This window comes from Dermacentor andersoni, chromosome 9 (genome assembly GCF_023375885.2).
Source record: "Dermacentor andersoni chromosome 9, qqDerAnde1_hic_scaffold, whole genome shotgun sequence".
Classification (NCBI taxonomy): Eukaryota; Metazoa; Arthropoda; class Arachnida; order Ixodida; family Ixodidae; genus Dermacentor; species Dermacentor andersoni.
Window position 1 is genome coordinate 25927324 of NC_092822.1, and position 18690 is coordinate 25946013.

At 44.6% G+C, this 18690-nt stretch overlaps 1 protein-coding gene across 4 annotated transcripts in view; it reads left to right on the forward strand.

The window, feature by feature from the left end:
- Nucleotides 1-18690, forward strand: part of LOC126527343 (uncharacterized) — a 23730-nt gene continuing 5040 nt past the window's right edge. Inside the window, exons 1-5 of one of the 4 annotated variants that reach the window (XM_050175139.3) lie at nucleotides 2-779; nucleotides 2106-3978; nucleotides 9337-9509; nucleotides 11220-11266; nucleotides 12565-12790. In XM_050175139.3, coding sequence (XP_050031096.1) covers nucleotides 2141-3978; nucleotides 9337-9509; nucleotides 11220-11266; nucleotides 12565-12702 — 2196 coding nt within the window. In that variant the 5' untranslated portion in view covers nucleotides 2-779; nucleotides 2106-2140 and the 3' untranslated portion in view covers nucleotides 12703-12790. Of the gene's footprint in view, nucleotides 1392-2105; nucleotides 3979-9336; nucleotides 9510-11219; nucleotides 11267-12564; nucleotides 15242-18690 lie in introns of those variants that run through there. The other 3 variants (XM_050175138.3, XM_050175136.2, XM_050175135.3) reach the window with 3 other exon arrangements.

Consider the following 18690-nt stretch of genomic DNA (forward strand, 5'->3'; position numbering starts at 1 on the left):
CTTGCACTGGTAGAATTATTTGTGCCGTGGTGCATAAACTAGTTCTGATCGAAGGCGTTCACGGTAGCGAAAACACTGCAACACATTGCTTGACCTTACGGTGTCGCATTTTTCAAGCAAACGCGTAGATATATGTTTACGGGTCGGCTTGCCGGGCTCTTGCTGTGGTCGAACAGCTTGTTTGGATATAACATTTTTTGACATTAAAATCAGACACCGAAATGAGAGGTGAAAAGCGAAAACTAAAATTGCCAATCAATACATTCGCCGCGTGACTCGAACCATGTAGGACAACCAGGACCGCTACAATTCTAAACGTTCCGATCGTGCGTGAGATAACAGTGCCCCATGACGCCACCTTTATGTTCTGCACGTCGCATGGCACATCGCAATACTAAATAAAGAATTAAAAAAAAAAAAGCCCGTAGAACTTCGTCATGGCTTCTTCGCACAACGGCATATCGTAGCAAAACCAGAACCATACGCACCGGAAGTGTGCAGGCAACCTGGCGAAATCGACCGATCAAAGCGCCGGCGGAAATTACACGCGTAAGCGGACACATCCGCCTGGCGATGGGTTCAAGACCCTTCAAGCTAATCTGCATTATCTTGCAGTTGTAGAAAGTTGTAGCGAACACTTGTGGCGTCTCGGGCCAGCCCGTCGTGGTCGCCGATTCCGCGTGGTACACGTGTCCACGAAAAAAAAAAAAGTACTATTGGTAACACGTGGGCGCTCGAGGCCCCCTCCATGACTACTTCGGCTGGCGCCCATCGCGCAGGTAAGCACGCACTGGAACGAATGCTACGCAGCGCCTTATCTTCTGCGTGCTCGGTATCGCCTGCCGCCGTGCCTAACACGTTGCAGTCCGTGCAGATCTCTCGCAGTCGAGATATGTCCGCTTTCGGCCGCTGGCGATACCGTTTATGTTGGCCCCGGCGAGTAAAAAAAGGATATTTGGCTCGGCAGAAACCACAACAGGCGAACGAACGGCCACTTGTTGCGTTCAGGCTTACGTCTCTGATGCGTGGTGGGCCGCGCAAATTCAAATTGGTTCCTCTTTTGTAACGCGAGCCGTATGTTGCGAGGCGGCTTGCTCACGACTTCAGGCCAGTATAAGAGAGCGTTTGCTGTTGATCGACGTTTCTCTGCGCCGATCGGCACAAATCGCGTTTCGGCCTTCCTTTACGTAACCCACTAGCGTACGCCGTTTTGTTTTCAACGTCGTTCGTGACGTTCCGTGTCTTTTTTTTTTTTTTCATTTAAGCTAATAAAACGTGTCCTGCCTGGCCGAACTAAATTTTGCGACAAGTTGTTCGCCTGAAATTTCTCTCGAACCGTGAATATGCGATGCCAGTGTATGTTATTCAAGTTCCCTTGCGTCGTTACTCGGGTAAGTCACTCTCCGTTAAACAAGCGCTGCAATGCCCTTCTAGCTAGCAAGAACGACAGCGTTAATCACTAATAACTTTCGTATGAAAGTGCCAAAAAAGGATTTGAAAAGAGGGGACAGAAGTGCGGTGTTTTTACCGTAGGGCGTGCATAAGTGGTTACTTGAAAACAGACCTTCTGTAAACATATAGCAACACTGTGCGATCACTCGTGCACTTATTGGAACGAATAACTAGTTCGTCTCGGCACTCTGCGTCTCTGCATGTTGGAACTCTGACACTGGCACGTGTTTGATTGGCACATGTAGCCACACATAATTCATAACCAAGCTAGGGCATCGCTGTGATTGCTGAACTGAAACTACAAGTGGCCAACACACGAAGGGAGAAAAAATTATATATACGCGGTACTGTCCGTAATATGGTGTTTGTGCCCTTCTTTGGTATGTCATGCTTACATGCACAGTACTTCTTAATGCACTTGGCATTGTTGCTGCCAGTTTTGTTGCATCTACTTCAGGTGCAGATGATTTTTCAATGCTTGCATCCTCATTTTCAGTGCCTTCTTGTTAACCTCGCGGAATCTTTTTTTTGTTGTGTAATTTTCAGCAGTGTCATTTTTATTTCAATTTCTTGTTCATGTAGGATTAAACTTGAAAAACAAACAAAAAGCAGCTCTTCTGCACTGTCTGACACAATGTCATCTTCCTTTCCAGCACATTAAAGTGTGCTACAGACACCTTGGCCAACCATGCTCAACGGAAGCAGCAAGTCACGTGAGACGCTCAAGGAGTTTCTCCGGAAGCGGGTCGAGTCGCACCCGGGCATCTCCATCCAGAAGCTGACCGGCCACCTGTCGCAGCTTCCCGCCGACATCCGCATGAAGTACGGTGGCAATGTTGATTCCATTCGCAGGGTGCTCGAACAGTTCCCCGAGATCTTCATAATCCGCAACCACGATCAGGTGCATGTCTCGACTTCGAAGGCCTCCAGCAAACAGGCTGGAACGTCGTCGTCTGCCGGGGGTAGTGACGATGAAACCACCACATTAACTAGCGCGAAAGGAAAAGTGTATCGGCTGTTCAAGACTTACGGGTTCATTTCTGTGCAGCATCCAATTAGCACAAGCGTCTACTTCAGCCTGCGCTCATTTGAAAACGGACAGCACTCGAGTCTACTTTCGTCTGGACTTCAGCTTGGTGATGGTGTTGTTGTTGATGCGGAGGTGGGTCCCAATGACTGTGAGGCCAAGTTTCGCGCTAGCCGAGTGTCGCGTATTAAGGGTGGAAGCGCAGCTTCGCCGTCTGATTCGTCATCACCAGCACCACAGACTACAGTGTTTACACCGCTTGTGAACAGAATTGGTGCCATAGAGACCCTAAAAGATGAGTTTGGTTTTATCAAATTGGAAAAGGAACAGGAATGTGCATTTTTTCACGCAGCCGAAATAGAAAGGTATCTAGGGACAGCTGTGCCTGCGCTGCCAGAAGTGCTGGCAGTTGGGGACAAGATTCGTTTCGATGCCGACCTCAACAAAAACACAACTGCGAGGGCCAAGTGGGTGGTGACTACCATACACAACATACAAAATGTGCCTCCATGCAATTCTGGAAGTGAGACTGAAGGCAGTGAAATCGCTCCAGGCACCATCATCAAGCGAGATGGACTGATACAAATGGTTAAACCTGAGTTTGGCTTCATCAAGTTTGGTACTAACTACCGTGACCGTGCCTTCTTTCACCTCAACAATGTAGTGATGCCTCCACGTGACACCATCAAGAGCCTGCCCGATGTGTTTGCCATCAATGACCGAGTGCACTTTGAAGCCAAGCCGAGCCAGAAGCCTTCTGAGAAGGTCAAGTGGCAGGCAACGACAGTTTGGCTTAGTGAGTTTGGGTCTAAAGGCGATGGCCTTGATTCCGCCGATGAAAGCGGTAATGAGGTCTTCCTCTCGGATGATGAGTCGGACATCATGGAGCTGATACAGGAGCGACTGGCTGCTGACACTGACAGTGAGACGGAGGATGACATTCTAGGTGCCGGCTCGAAGCTGCCTTGTGCCTCTTCGCACACAATAGTTGATGGACTGAAGCAGTACTTGCAGGGTCCTGTTAGCCCTGATCTGTTGCCAATATCAAAGGACCCCAAACATTTGTTCAACGACTTTCACAAGGATGACGGCTTTAGCCAGGTGCCCCAGGCAGTTGAGCCATCCATTGTCATCTTCCGTGGTGCCACTGGTTTTGTGACAAACGTCACAGACTATAGTGCTACTGTAGAGGTCCACGACCAAGCATGTTCCGTGGAGTCGATGAAGGTGGATTTCCTCAGTAGTGTTTTTTATCGTGATGGGGCGCTGTGTACAAAGGGACTATGTCAAGTGCTTGGCAAAGGAGATGCAGTGGCGCTGGACTTCATGGTGGGGAGCAACGGACCGCATGAGGAGGTGCGGTGTGACCTGGTGTGGCAAGGGTTGCGGCCTGAGGGTGTCATTCAAATGAGTGCGGAGGAGTTCTGCCGTCGGCTTAAAATCAAGGTCCCCCCTGTGCGTCACCGAGGGTCCTTGTATGAGGACTTTCAGCGGGAAATGTAAGTTGGCATGCCTTATGCCTTTGTCTGTGGCCTGACAATCTTCACTTATTTTAGCATCACTGATGGTGTAGCAATGCTTAGTGCACCTGTCACAGTGGCTCAGTGGCTATGGCTGCGGAGGACAAGGTCAAAGTTCGATTCGCAGCTGAATTCGATGGGACTGAATGCACGAACATGTACTCGCCATGCTGTGGGTGCACATTAAAGAGTCCCAGGTGGTCAGGAGTTCACATGGAGGGTCCCTGCAATGGAGTCTGTTATAGCTTAGGAGGTCCTTTCTGTGGAAACCCTTAATTTAGTTGTTTAATGCCGAGGGCACAGGTAAACTGCTCGCGATTGTGTCACAGGTTTTAAATGGGCACCGAGACATGTTTTGCACATCACTGTGCATCACATATGCATAAAAACAGCATAGCTTCATGCTTACATCAGGTTTTATTACATTGACTTTCATGCTTTGGGGCGTAAAAGAAGAACCAACTTCACTGTAATATGCCAACCAGCCCGGCAAGAAGCTTGTGAGTTTGTGACTGGTGTCACAAAACTGGCTCGTGAACATCCGTTAATGTTTGCATGAATTGAATTTACAACTCCTAAGGTACTTGTTTTGAAGCAGAAAAGTCTAATCATATCGCTAATAGTGCACTGTTGTAGGGTGGAAGTTGTGAGGGTGGCTTTCTTAGAACCCTTAGTTTCTGCAAATAACTCTTTTGGGATCTGTGATCACAGGCACGAGAATTTTGCAGGTCCCTGTGATGTCACACATGCACTCTGCAGTGCCGCCAAGGCCCTATTCGTGCAGACATTATCCACCCTGTCCCATCCTGGCACTGATGCTTTTCGAGAGAGAGTGCTTCCTTGTCGGTTTCTCCTCAGCAACGTGATATTGACAACATTGGCTGATGATCTGAATGTTGCTGGCATCCCATTTTTGAAGGAAAACCGTTGTGGAAACGCTCTCTCTCCTGACAGATGCCGATGCTGTAACGGTATGGGGTGTGATGTCTACGAGGATCAGGCCTAAGCGACGACTTACGCTCAGTACCCATGGCCTTCTACATGCGTGCAGACGTGCAGAAAACTGCACACGTTGCACACAGTTGCACAAGTTTCGGTTTACGCTAGGTTCTCATGAACAATGTAGACTGAAATTTGTGCACATGCGCCAAACATCTGCAGTTTGCTGGTTGTGCGTAAGTCGCCCCTAAGGTCGGGCATTTGCTGCGTCCTTTGCACAAAAACATCTGCTCTGTTTAAACCCACTTTAATGCATACTCCCTGTTTGAGCGAACCCTTGCTTAGTGGAAAGTTTCTTGTCACAAAAGAAATAAAATAATAATAATTTTGCTGGGGGCCCACAAAGCACCACCCACTTGCTGCAGCCTGGTCACTTCACCAGTTTGGTTACGACAGATAGATGGCACAGCGGCATAGCAGTGTCACAACTACTTAACTTGTGAACCAATAGACTGATTTCACAGAGTTCAGAGGGCATGTGCTGCAGCCGTGCTGGTGCCATGATGACATTAAGTAGTCCTTCCTCACTGCTTGCCCACCGTACTTGGGTACAATAGAGGGGAATGCCAAGGGCATTGCCTTTGGGAATTTTGGCAGTGAACTTTAGGGGAAAGACACGTGTCTCATCAACCCGACTCCTGTTATAGAGTCCTTTTATTCTCACCTCCCTGCCTTTTGAATTTGAAGGCTAAGTAGGTTTATGGTGCAAAAACAACATGCGTCATACTAAGTATTGCTGTACATGGCTCCAGTAGGGAGCCAGAGTTGCGTGTGTGCTTTCCATGTGCCTCTTGTGCTGCAATTCGCCGAGTGCTGTGACCTGTTCAGAAAGCAACTGTATAGTGTGGAGAAGCTCCCAGTAGGGCACATATAAACAAAGTAACACCACACTCAGAGTAAGTAACAAAGTAAGTAACACCACAGTCTGGCACTTTCTTTGATAAACAACTTGCAGATGATTGCTTCCAAAATTAGTGTATTGTCTTTCTTTTTCTGAGAACAAAAATCGCATGATAAACAGCTTTCTTTCTTGGCATTTTTAACTTGTTCAGGGTTGAACAAGTAAAAAATACTAAGAAAAGAAGCTGTTTAGCATGTGATTTGCATGTGTTTCAACATATGGCGCCACCACACTGCGCACCATGAAGGATCCGACACTACATGATGTCTCGGCACATGCTACAGGGTGTTTTGTTCAGAATAAATAGAATGACTACCACAGCGTGTATGTATTAAGATTTTAATAAAGTCCACAAGACCTGGTAGGGCAATATTGGCTCGATATCCCAGCATATCCCATTTATCTCAGTGAACAGGCCGTACTTCTCCCACCTTCAGTGAAAGTCAAAATCACAGTAGCTCCAATTCCCAAGAACATGCATCCCGAGTGCAACAAGGAAAGGTGCAAAGCACATTAACAAGACCAACACATTCAATGGACGTACACTAATATCCATAGGTGCTATATGTACTATGCGGATGCAGCTGCGTATGCAGAGGCGACTGGGCAGCGCTACCAAAGGAGGTACGCCCTCTCAGTTGTGGACGTGATCTGCCAGCAGCAAATAACTGCGTCAGCACTGGCGGGATCCCCTACCTTGGCCTAAATGTTAGCAGTGGGGATTGCACTTGCTTACATAGAGCATTCGTGGAGGGACTCTGTCGTGGTCATGGACACGGACTCCCAGGAGACATGTCGCATCTTTCTCAAGGGGCACGTGACTGCGGCTAGTCTCGTGATAATCCCCAAATCCTTCAACCACCATCGTCGCCTACCTACCCTGGTGCCTGGGCCATGCGGTTGTAGAGGGGAACAAACAGGTTAACGCATTATTTTGAGGGTTTACTAAATGAGTGGCCACGTCCTCTTCTAATCCCAACCACTCGCACTATCACGAAATCACATCAATTTAAATGCCAAAGACACCCTTGCTCATTAGCGTGGAGTCCGCAGAAAATACCTGCTGCCTCGCTCACAACTTAGTGGGAAAGAGGCCGCCGATTGGCTCAAAATACACACTGGGGTATTCCCTCATCTAAAAATGCTAACGCCATGTATATCCGATTCGCTATAGGGCCAACTGCCCTTGATTCGGTGGCATAGCCACCCTAATACAAATAACCTAAGGGTGCACTAAGCACCCTCATAGTCCAAATACCAGTAACACAATGGAGCAGTGGGAGGCACAGCTCACCCGCTCCGACCTGGCACGACAAAAGTCCTTAATTAGCCAGGTCAGGCAGGCGGAAGAGGCCAGTGGGGCCCTGGACTGAGAGGCTCCAACCAACCCTCCTTAAGCTTTCTTCCGGTACAATAAAGTTTCTATGTATGTGTCCTCAAACGTCCCAGATAAAGCAGGTAGACCATGGGGGTCACGCAGGTCAACCATGATCATTGATGTTGCAACGAGCTTGGTTCCTGCGAATGTAATGTGTGGCTTTCCCCGACAACCTTGGTTCATTTTGTGAGCAATATTGCAGACCTTCTTACGATTATCCTCCTATGAGGAGCACATAGAGTACCTCTATCAGAATTGCCCTTCAGCTAGTCCACTGAGGTCTGACAACATGTGAAGGGACCAGAAAAGCCTGCGGACAGGAGTGCAGGATTGTTTCTTTATTTGTGGTTTCCTTGCGCTATATAGCCCTGTAATTTTTGCTAAAGATGATTGTGACGGTGCATTGTATATGGCATGCGTGATCATTTAAAATATATTTAAAAAAATGTCGTATGGTTTTGGGGCCCAAAGTGTGTAACGGCAGCAGCCTGGGCATGAGCTCTGGGATTTGGTTGTGCCCGTGGCGCTCCGAGAATCTCGAGGCCCTGTTCTGGGACTTTTGTCCCATCATCCAAGCACCAGATGCCTGCATTGTCTGCTTAGGTACTATTTTGAAGCCTGTTAATAAGCAAACTAGACAATTGGCAGCCGCTTAGTTTTGCAGAGATTGCTTTGGTGGTGTGGATACTACTCATTCTATATCTAATGTGGCAAAAGTGAAATCTTAAAATAGTTGGCCTTTAATCACGAAATGCAGCAAAGCCTTATAGGCTCATTTGTGTCACAAGAAAAGTTAGCATGTTGAGCTTGCATATCCTCATTGCCTGCCAATATTCAGTGAGGACGTCAATGGTCTGGTAAACAACGAATGTGATTCTTGGTGAAGCCATCATTGCGTAAATAAAAGCAGACACAAGAAAGGCAAGGCTGAACAACACTTTATCTGTTTTATTTGCGCTACAATAGCTTCACCAAGAATCGACTAACTAGCTCAAGGACAAGTTATCTTGAGTGAGTGCGATCATTGGGAGTGTACTAGTGGAGAGAACATCATTAATGCGCTTTTAAAAAGAAAAAAAGAAAAAGACATGTATTAATACATAACATGTTTAATCTGAATGCTATTGATAACCTTGAATGTTGTTTCAAGGGGATATAAAATTATTATGGCCTTTTAGCGAGCGCAATTTTCAATTTCTTTAAGCAATTTGTTGCAAGTAGGATTTATTGTATATTTTTTTATTATGGACTGTGGGGCCCGGTTGCTAGGTGACTGATGCTCTGATGAGCAGCAGGTCGCGCGGCTGACTCTTAGATGTATTGCGATCGGGGTTGGAATGCCAAAACGCTTGTGCACAGTGTTTTAAGTACATGATGTACGTGAGTGTACATAATTAAGTACAAATACCCCGTATGGCTAAAATTAACCTAGAGCCCCCTGCCATAGTCATACCTGCCAACTCTCACAAATTTTCGATAAAGTTGACGAATTTGGACTTGTTTTACGTTTTTTACAAATGTCTCAAGTTTTATTGAAGAAGAAATCCCGTTCACAAAGTAGTTTCGCCTGTTGGTCTCTGACCGTACCCTTGGAAGTCCTGTGATGGGAAAAGGGAACAAGAGAGGGGTGCCTGCTTTGGGCAAATTTATAAGGACAAAAAATTTTTAAGCAGGAAAAAGCAGTAATCGCAAAGTCACTGAAAGAGTCGCTGATCTACAAAACAGTAAGTTAACTGCCAGTTTGTGCTGTTCCAAGTTTGCTGCTGCTTGCATGTCGTCCCTAAAGGTAAATTGTTAATAAAGTGCATTTGTATACTGTAAATTGTGTGTGCTCAGGACAAAAAAAAAAAAAAAAAGTGTACTATTTGCCCTCTGTTATAAACTATCTTGTCCAGTTTTCAGCAATAACACATAGGGAGGTTGCATGAAACTGGACCTTCTGTAAGTCTGCTTTGAAGCATTGTTCGTGGCACAAAGGATTGATATTCCGTATCACCTCTGCTGCTTTATTGGAAACAATGAACTGTCTTAATGGCTACAATATCTTCTGTCCTAATAGGCAGGAGGCAGGCCACCGCATGTCTGCGCACCCAAGTGTGTCGGACATCAACTCACACCGGCGAAGAAACAACCACAGTCCACCATCTTTTGCACCGACGTCCAGCGAAGCATCGCCATCATCACCATCGGGGAGCATTCATGGGGACCATGCTATGCCTAATGGCATTTGTGGTGAGTTTAGCAAAATTTAGCCTTCAACCATCTGCAGTGAAGTATGGATACTCTATAATTGCTGCGGTGGCGTAGTGTATGCCGCGTGGTGTAGCCCCGCATGAGCTCGGATGCTTCATTGCTCGTGACGGTGGCCAGCATTCTGAGGGGTGCGAAATCCGAGTAAAGCTGTCGTTGAGGTGTGTGCATTCAGAGTTCTCAAATCCACCTTTTGCGTTCACAGCTGTAATGGACTGGGACAGTCTTGAACGTTGTACTCCAACGTGTTCACTTTAGTGGTGGAACCGGCTGCACATTTGGGCTAGCTAGTTGGACATATTTAGACTGACAGCACGAACACAAAACTTGGGACACCATAAAAGAGAAGGGGCAAATATGCTGCTGACTTCCAACTCGTTTTTAAGGGTACGCTAAAGGGAAATATTATGTCGAGCTAAAGTGATAGATTAGTGCTAGAGAATGTCTAAGGTGCCAATATTACCCGAACAGAGCTTTAGCAGTTGAGAAATTGAAGTAAATGCAGGACATGATGGGGGACACCCCCAGGACATTCAAATACTAACCCAATGGCGAAGGCACTCCTCAATATAAATCTGTCACTAGTACTCAACCACTTGTAATAAAAAGATAATTGTGTTGCATTATACAATGAGAGGTAATACTACTTATACAGTTCTATATTATTTTTTAAAAAAAGAACTCGACGGTATCCTCGACGAAGATGCCCCGATTGAGAGGTCTTATTTTCTCGCCTCTGAGCCGCCCGCGCTTTCGCATTTCAGTAGTTTCATTACTGCATAGTTCTGTGCTGGTTTTGGTGGCTCGCGAAACTCGCACAAACTGCAATCAGCAGAGAATGCCACATCCATGTGACGTCGCGAGAATCCCGAATGGTCCATGCCACTTGACCAAGAGCAGCTGCAGTGGCGAATCCAATGCTCTGTCTTGGCTCGGTTTCTCCATGGCTGCGCATTTGCGTTTTGCTCAGAAAACCATAGCGCCGCCTGTCGGGTGCCATGTCACTCATCAACGGCAGTAAAGATCGGTGATGGTGTATGAAGTGTCACCACTTCCTGCTCGAGGGCGGGCGACTTGAATTGTGCTAAAGGTATGCAGAACCTTCAGATGCAGTTTTCTTACAAACTAAATCTTCCCGTCTTGAAAAAAGCACTGCGAGGTTTCTGGAACGGTGTGTTAACAGTCCGTGTCAACTTAGTATTAGCCTTAAGTGTCCCTTTAAACTTGAAACAGCAGAAGTGGCATAACTTAGCATGTGCGTCATGTTGAATTGTGTTGCCTCTCATGCGGATTTGTTTGTGTCACTTTTATATATATTTTTTAATTTCTCTTTTTCATTTTTAAGGCTTAGTACTTTTTAATTGTGACACATTGTTTTGTAGTTTTCCCGTAAATTGTACAAAAGGCATCTATTTTGAAAAGAATAAACCACTTGAAAGTCAGCACTGTGTTTGTCCCTTCTCTTCTCTGGTGTCCAGGTTTTATGTCTGCGTTGTTAGTCTAAATGAAGTTATGAAACCTTAGCTTTCTCTTTTCTATATGTCCACATGGCATGCAGATTCATTGCGTGGATAGCAGCCCAGTTAGCGTGCACAAAGTGCTTCTCTTGTGGTTTTCAATGCGTAGCCATAAGTACTGAGTGTCCTTATCACAGGGCTGTGCAACAAATTACCTGTCTTTAATTAATTGCAGTTGGGAATACTCTGGCAACCAGCTCGCTCTTTTCCAACGACATAAGTGTAAGTACTGCATATTGATTTCAAACTTCCCAGCTCGCGCTTACTTGCGATCTGTTTCCGGGACATCTTGGTACAGCTGCCCTTGCCTTCAAACCGACTTGGTGAACCTTTAGCATGCCAGTGAAAGTGTAAGCAGTGGTTTACCTGTATCAGTGGCCTACCAGCTTAGTGGTTGTGGCACTCTGCTGGCGAGCCGAAAGTCCTGGTTACGATCCCTGGCCTCGGCAGCCACATTTTGATGGAGGGGAGGGGGGGCAAATGCAAGAAAATGCATGTGTACTCAGGTTAGGTATGTGTAAGAACCCCAGATGGTTAAAATTAGTTCGTAGCTCTCCACGATGATGTCTATCGCAGCTAATTAATTGCTTTGGGACGTTGAACCTCATATATTTATTGGATTTTTGACGGTGTTCTGTTTTTTGCTGGGCCATCCTTTCCTCGTACAAGGAAGGCTCCAACTTTTCACTTTACTAGGAAAAGAAACAACGGGAAAGGCTGCCCTCACCGATACTAGAGGATCCAAACTGACCGTTTATTTCACCATAAACATATATTGTGGTTCGGCATGCATTTCCGAGTCTCGCACTGCAGTTTTCTTCATATCTCGCTCTGGCCCCTTTCCATTGCCTCTCTCCTGGATAACTATGTAAACACTCTGCACTTGATAATAGACGTTTGGTTTTGCCTGTCTCGTTCCAAGGCATGTACGTACGTACCATTCCTGTTGTGGCCTGCCGGCTGCGGCTGTGTTACAAGTGTATTTACATTATTTGCAGGAGTTAATTAGAATACAGTTAATGGCAGATGCTCTCTCTTTTACATGCTTCGTCTATTAGGGGTGTCTATTAGCTCAGTACCTGTGGTGGTAGCTCAGTGGCTGAGGCATTCTGCTGCTGACCACAACCCCGCGGTTACACTTCCTAGCTGTGGTGGCAGCATTGTGATAGGGGCGAAAAGCAAAAAGTGCTTGTGTACTTAGATTTAGGTGTATATTGAAGAACCTCAGGTGGTTAAAATCACTCCGGGCTCCTTTTCTTATGTCATCCTTCATGACCCACTTACCCAGTTTTGGGACACTAAACCATACCTTTTTTTTTGTGCAGTAGAAACCGCAATGTAAGAAAAGCAAGGTGGCAACATACTGCACTTGCAATACACCTTATAGTAAGCCACAATGTTTTGTTTTGGTCATGCCTTTTCATTGTGCTTTTTCCCATTCACTGCGTAGGCACTTTGTACGCTTTGGCATAATGGAATCCCGTCTTTTTCGTTTTTTTCTTTCTTTCTTCTTATTTTAGGAAAGTGTGCTTCGTCGTGTTGCCAGGATCATGGCACAAGAACTTCATGCGCTGCAGCAACAAGACCGGTTGGCGAAGGGTGCGGTTCGGGACGTGAGCACGCAGACTACAGAACGCGGTGTTCGTCCACTTCCGTGAGAAGACTCCCAACACCAGGAGGACACTTCAAATCAAGATGGCACCGGTGCTCTCCCGCGTGCTTGACGAGCATTGGCATTACCGTCGTCACATCGTGCCTTGAAAAGTGGGAAAAGGATTTTGTGTAGTTGCCATGGTTAGTTGTGCCTTGGGGGAATTTTCGGTGTGACGTTGCAACAGGAGGAACCTGGTTCCATCGGCCTGCTTCCTTTTCTTTTTCTTTTCTTTCATTCCTGGTGCAATTATCCCGGTCATGCCACATTTTGCTCACTAACAGTTCTACGAGAACTAGTACTCTGTCTCTGATGACTTATTGTGTTTGCAAGATTGGCTGCCTTCATTGTTGGAGTTGCAAGCCGCAACTTTTCATGGAACCACTGACACTAATCTGTGTGTTCCACGTGAAGTAGCATGGTTTGATGTGTGTGTGTGCGTGTTGTTTTCGAGGGTGTATGGAGGAGGGGTAGGGTGGGGCAGTTTTCAGGATAGGCAACCCTCGCTGTTGAAGTTGTGTTTGAGCAGTGAATTGAACCATCAAAGCGTTTCCTGTTCTGTAGTTCTCTGCTCTGTACTAATAAGCATGTATTACTCAATAATCACCGTCAGGGTAATAGCAAATGAATTGTTCATAAAATGAGTAAGTTTAATTGCAGTGTTTTTGGCTGCTGTGTCAAAGGAGATGAGGATGTATTGTTCGCATGATTGGCTAGAATTGCAAATGAAACTGAACATAAGCTGTTGGTATAAGGCGCTAAATTATGGCAAGCACAATGCACACGAAGTTGGGCAGATAAGCACAACTTGTGACCCTAACTGCGATTTTTAAAAAATCTCTTGTGAAGAAAGTGAAATTAGCACACTTCGTAGAGGGTATGAGGTCATGTCGGGCCCTTTAAGTGTGTAGTTGACTTTATTGGCTGCTTTGGCATTTCGGAGTTATTGGCATTTTAGGAGTTAGAGGAATGAAGAAATCTATTTATGAACTAGTTCCGTGTCAAACACGCACAAGTATGTATTTCAAAATACTGGCTGACCTCAGTGTTGAAATTTATCTGAATAGGAAAGATGAAATAGGAGAAAGGATGAAATAGTAAAACATTTGATGAGCATATTTCAGTGTGATGTAGATAGGCATATATTTCACGAGTTCGACAGCTGTCGGTGCTTTCGTTTGTTAGTATACTGTTAATAAGATGAGTGAAATATTCGCTACAGTTCGCATAAAATTTGCTCTCTTGTGTGCACATGAATGACAATATTGGTCACCATTTATGATGGCATTGCAAGCAGATAAAATTGGTATCAATAATATGTATAAACGTATCTTATGCGAAGTAATACTGTTCTAAATATAACTGAGCACGTAGTTTACAGTAGTAGCTCTCACCTGTACAACATTATTAGCGAATCACTTATGGAATTAGTAAAATTAGGCTGCTAATGGTGTAATAAAGCATAAGATTCCTAAGGGTTCTGTGGTCACTGTCTTTTCTGCCCAGCCTGTTGTCTAGAGCTGTTTGCAGTCTGCGTCAAACCAATTAACTCAACAATGCGTTTTGAGCGTGTGACGAAATTACTTGATATATTTCATCTGCTGTAAAGTCATAATTTGCTGAACATTATTAAACGTGTAGTTTATAAATAGTGGCTGCTTCCTGGGTTAAAATTGCTAACGAACTGCTTATACAATTATTAAAGTTGGCCTGCAAATGGTGTTCGAGAACGCGCAAGTCTTAAAGGCTTCTTTGTCATCCTATCTTCTTTGTCCGGTCTGTTCGCTTTCACCATTTGCACTGAGCCGAACTTGATAACTCAGCAGTGCAGTTTGACGAAATTGTTTGGCATTACTCTGCATATTTCTTTTTCTTTTGTTGTGAAGTCGTACTCTGCTGAACAACAGGGAGCATGTAGTTTTTGATGCTGGCCTTTACCAGTGATGAGGTTTCAACTTTACTGTGAATGAATTGAGTGATGTTAATCGACGTGGAAGCAGGCGTGCGTGGGACCATGTTCCATCTTGTTCACCCTTTTTTTTTTCTTTTTTGGTACTCACTTTTAGATTTTATTCGTGATAGCAGTCTAGCTGGCAGACGGTCAGGCCTTTGGTGTGCTTGTTAAACACGCTCCATGGCAATCCTCCCTGCACCATGTGCCAAAATGTGAATCGAACGATGAGGAGGCAGACGTAATTTTGCAGGCCAGAACGTTGAGTCGGGATTCCCAAATGTGCTTTCACACAACGCCAAGATCTTTATTGTTCTTGTTTTATTTTCTACAATGGGTGTTGTTATAGGCTTGCGACGTATATGGATTTTCTTGCTCTACATTAATTTCAGATTTGTACAGACTTCTACATTGTACAACATTATTGTTATTTTTTTCTTCCTTTCTTTTTTTACAGAATGAATTTCCAAAGTGCTCAAGATTGTAAGGTTCCAATGATATGTGCATGTTTTTTTTTTAAGCATTGACATGTGTTGTCTTTACTATGTGACATGAGAACGCTTGTGTGTTAAATAAAGGTGAAACCTCCATGTCACCATTGGTTTATGCCTTTCAAGTGACAGTAGGATCGCTGGACTTGATGCCATGGGTACTCATTAACATGCATACTCGCACATATAGATGTTCACTGGCAATTACTCATGTCTGCTCACACTTACTGTGCTTATAGAACTCAGCTTATTTTTTATTTATTTCCAGAATACCTGCGTCACCTTTAAGGTATTATCGCAGGGCGGATAGTTAGAGAAAGATATATTAAATCGTTCATAAAGATAAGTAAAAAATGAATAAAGTAACATTAATGTGGGAGCACACAATAAGGGAACATCTTGAAGTGCAACAGAAAATTAAAAAAAAATTAAGGCTGTAGTGCGTTGTCACAAACACAGGCGGGAATAAAAATCGTGATCATCAGATATTGAAATGCACTCCTCTGGGATGCGATCGGAGATGGTTGTTCGGCGCGTTCGTTCGGTTACCGGCGCACGCGATTGGCCTACTCCGCGTCGACGTCGCCGGCCGTGCGGCGCGGCCACGTTTTTGGTGACATCAAAATGTCGACACGCCAATCATCCTCCCACTGAGCATTTCGTCCGCTAGGCGCCGAACCCGACGGGAGCTGGGAAGTTTGGAGCGATCATACGGCTTCGCATGGGGCGTCTGGTGGATTGGATTGGATCCAACTGGCGGCTGCGGCATGGCACGTTTGGATCCAATCCATCGTTTAATTCAAGAAAATGGTGCTTCCGTTGGGAACTTAGGTTGTTGCGCTGGCGTTTCTAGAGGAAGGAGGAGAGCGGGTGGCGGTGCGAAACGCGTTTGAAGAAATGGCAGAAAGTGAATTCTGGTGTCGTGTTTGGTTCTCAAAACAAATAATTAGTTGGTTGTACAGCGAAATCGACCCCATCATAGGTGCCAGCGAGCCACTGGAATATTGTCGCTGCCTCTTGAAAAGTGCACCACTCTTCCCGTCGTTTCTTTTTCTTTTTTTCTTTTTGCTGTGCGCGACACCACCTAGGGACAACGCAAAGAAACTAATAGGTATAAATTGCAGTAGTCACACATACTACTATTTGAAAACGTTTTTGGGCTTGAGAAGAAAAAATACATTTCTTTAGATAAAGATTTCATTCCTTTGGAAGACGAGAAATATTTCGTTTTGTAGCGTACTGTCTGCAAGCAGACGAAAAACGACGGAAGCAAACTTCCGGGGAGGTCACCACTCCTTGATTGGCTGGTCTCTCCGCCCCGTTGTCACAAATTTTGCATACTGCCACTTCGTGACGTTGCAGCAACCGAACGGAATGCGTATCGAACAAAATATCTCCGATCGCGCCCCTGGTAAGCAGTTGCAGTCTGTCACAGTTTGTGGAAAAAGAGATTTGGCAATATGGTGTGTATTGCAGCACCTTCTTTGAGTGGGCGAGTTGAGTCGAGACATATAAGTTGGCTCCGAGAGGTAGTTGCGGCTATCGATGCCTCTTTGATTGCAGAAAATACGAGGGAAGAATTTTAATTTGTTTTTCTGGTGATTAATGATTCCCGTCTCAGCAATGCTATTGAGTGATACTTTCTTTTTTTTTTTAAATTATGGGGTTTTACGTGCTAAAACCACTTTCTGATTATGAGGCGCGCCGTAGTGGAGGACTCCGGAAATTTCAACCACCTGGGCTTCTTTAACTTTTTGCATTTCGCCCCCATCGAAATGCAGCCGCCTTGGCCGGGATTCGATCCCGCGACCTCGTGCTCAGCAGCCCAACACCATAGCCACTTTGAAAGGGTTGTAATTATTGGAGACGAAGCGTGCAGCCCGATTTTGAAGTTCTTCTATTACTTGTATCAAATAGTCCTGATATGGGTCCCAAATCATAGAAGCATAATCAAGGATAGATCTGTCATGCAAAAAATAAAGTGTTTATTTGGATGCCAATTTGAAATTTCTACGAATAAAAAATATTTTACTTGCCTTAGATACTGACTGCTGGATGCGTACATTCTGTATAAGTTTCGGCAGGATATAAACACCAAGATGCTTGCACTCTGAGACCGTCTTTATTGTTGTTATTCAGCTTTGAACTGTGTTTCGCGTTCAAATTTTTTGTTGGAAAAATGGATGTGATCACATTTATTACTATTCAGATTAATTTGCCAGCGTATACACCAATTTGCTATTTTATCAAGGTCCCCCTGCAAGAGTGTTGCATCTGATGGTGAATTTATTTCTCTGTAAAGCACACAGTCATTTGCAAATAATTTCAAGGGGGACTGTATGCCATCTAAAATGTCAATATATATGAGGAATGATAGTGGCCCCAGAACACTGCTCTGGGGCACTCCTGAAGATACGGTTAGGTGCGATGAACCTCACCCTTTAAGAACCACATACTATTTGCGACCATTTAGATAGTTAAAAATCCAGTTTTGGGTGTTATGTTCAAAGATGTTAATATTCAACAAGTGATGAGAAACTGTATTAAATGCTTCTTTAAAGTTGAGGAATAGCGCATCTATGTGTTTATTCTTGTCAAGGGAGTTACCTATAAAGTGTTGGAATTCAACTAATTGTGTTGCACGAGTAATCGTTACGAAAACCATGCTGTGAGGCAGTTAAAAAGTTGATAGATTCAAGGTATTTAAATAATTGACTATATAGTATATGCTCAAGAACCTTGCAGGATACTGAAGTAATGGATTTTCCATTCCAAATTTTCCACCAGTTTTTTGTCTCCTGATTTAAAGATGGGATTAACAGCCACAATTTTCCAGTCCTGTGGAACCAACCCAGTCTTGTACGAGATTTGAAATGTAATACAGAGATATGGGGCAACAATGCCGTGATATTTCTTTAGAACATAGGATCGAATTCTACCGTGACCCATAGATTTAGAGGTGTCCAATTCCAGCAGAAAACAGTCGATACCATGTACATCTATGTTTATTTCAGGCATTTCAGGTCGGAGGCATAGTCGGGAGAAAGCGATGTGATCGCGTCAGTCACTGGTTCCTCTGGAAACCCCGATTTAAAATATAGATTAAAGTATCCAACCTTTTCAGCGTCTGTCGTTATAGCAGTGCCATTAGATTTTAGGGCGGGAACTGAAATGTCATCACTTCTACTTGTTTTTATATATTTCCAAAAAGCTTTACGTTTTTTTTTTCAGGTCTGTCCTTAATCAGGCGAAAAATAATTGCTTTGCTTTCTTTATTCCCAGTTTCAGTGTCAGTGTCTTTAAGAGTTGGCGGTTGAGAGAAGTGTTATTATTACAGCATTTTTTGTACATGCTTCTAGCTTTCCAGATTAGTCTACGCATTTCAAGATTAAACCATGGCTTAATTTCTTTTTCTTTAGCTGCAGGAGTTTTACAGGAACATGTTTGTCTAGCAGTCGTAATATATTGTTGCTTATGATGCTGTAAAGTTTTAAACTTGGACGAGTTGGTTCATTCTTCGATAAAAATGCAGCGCAACTGAGAGAAGGGGAAA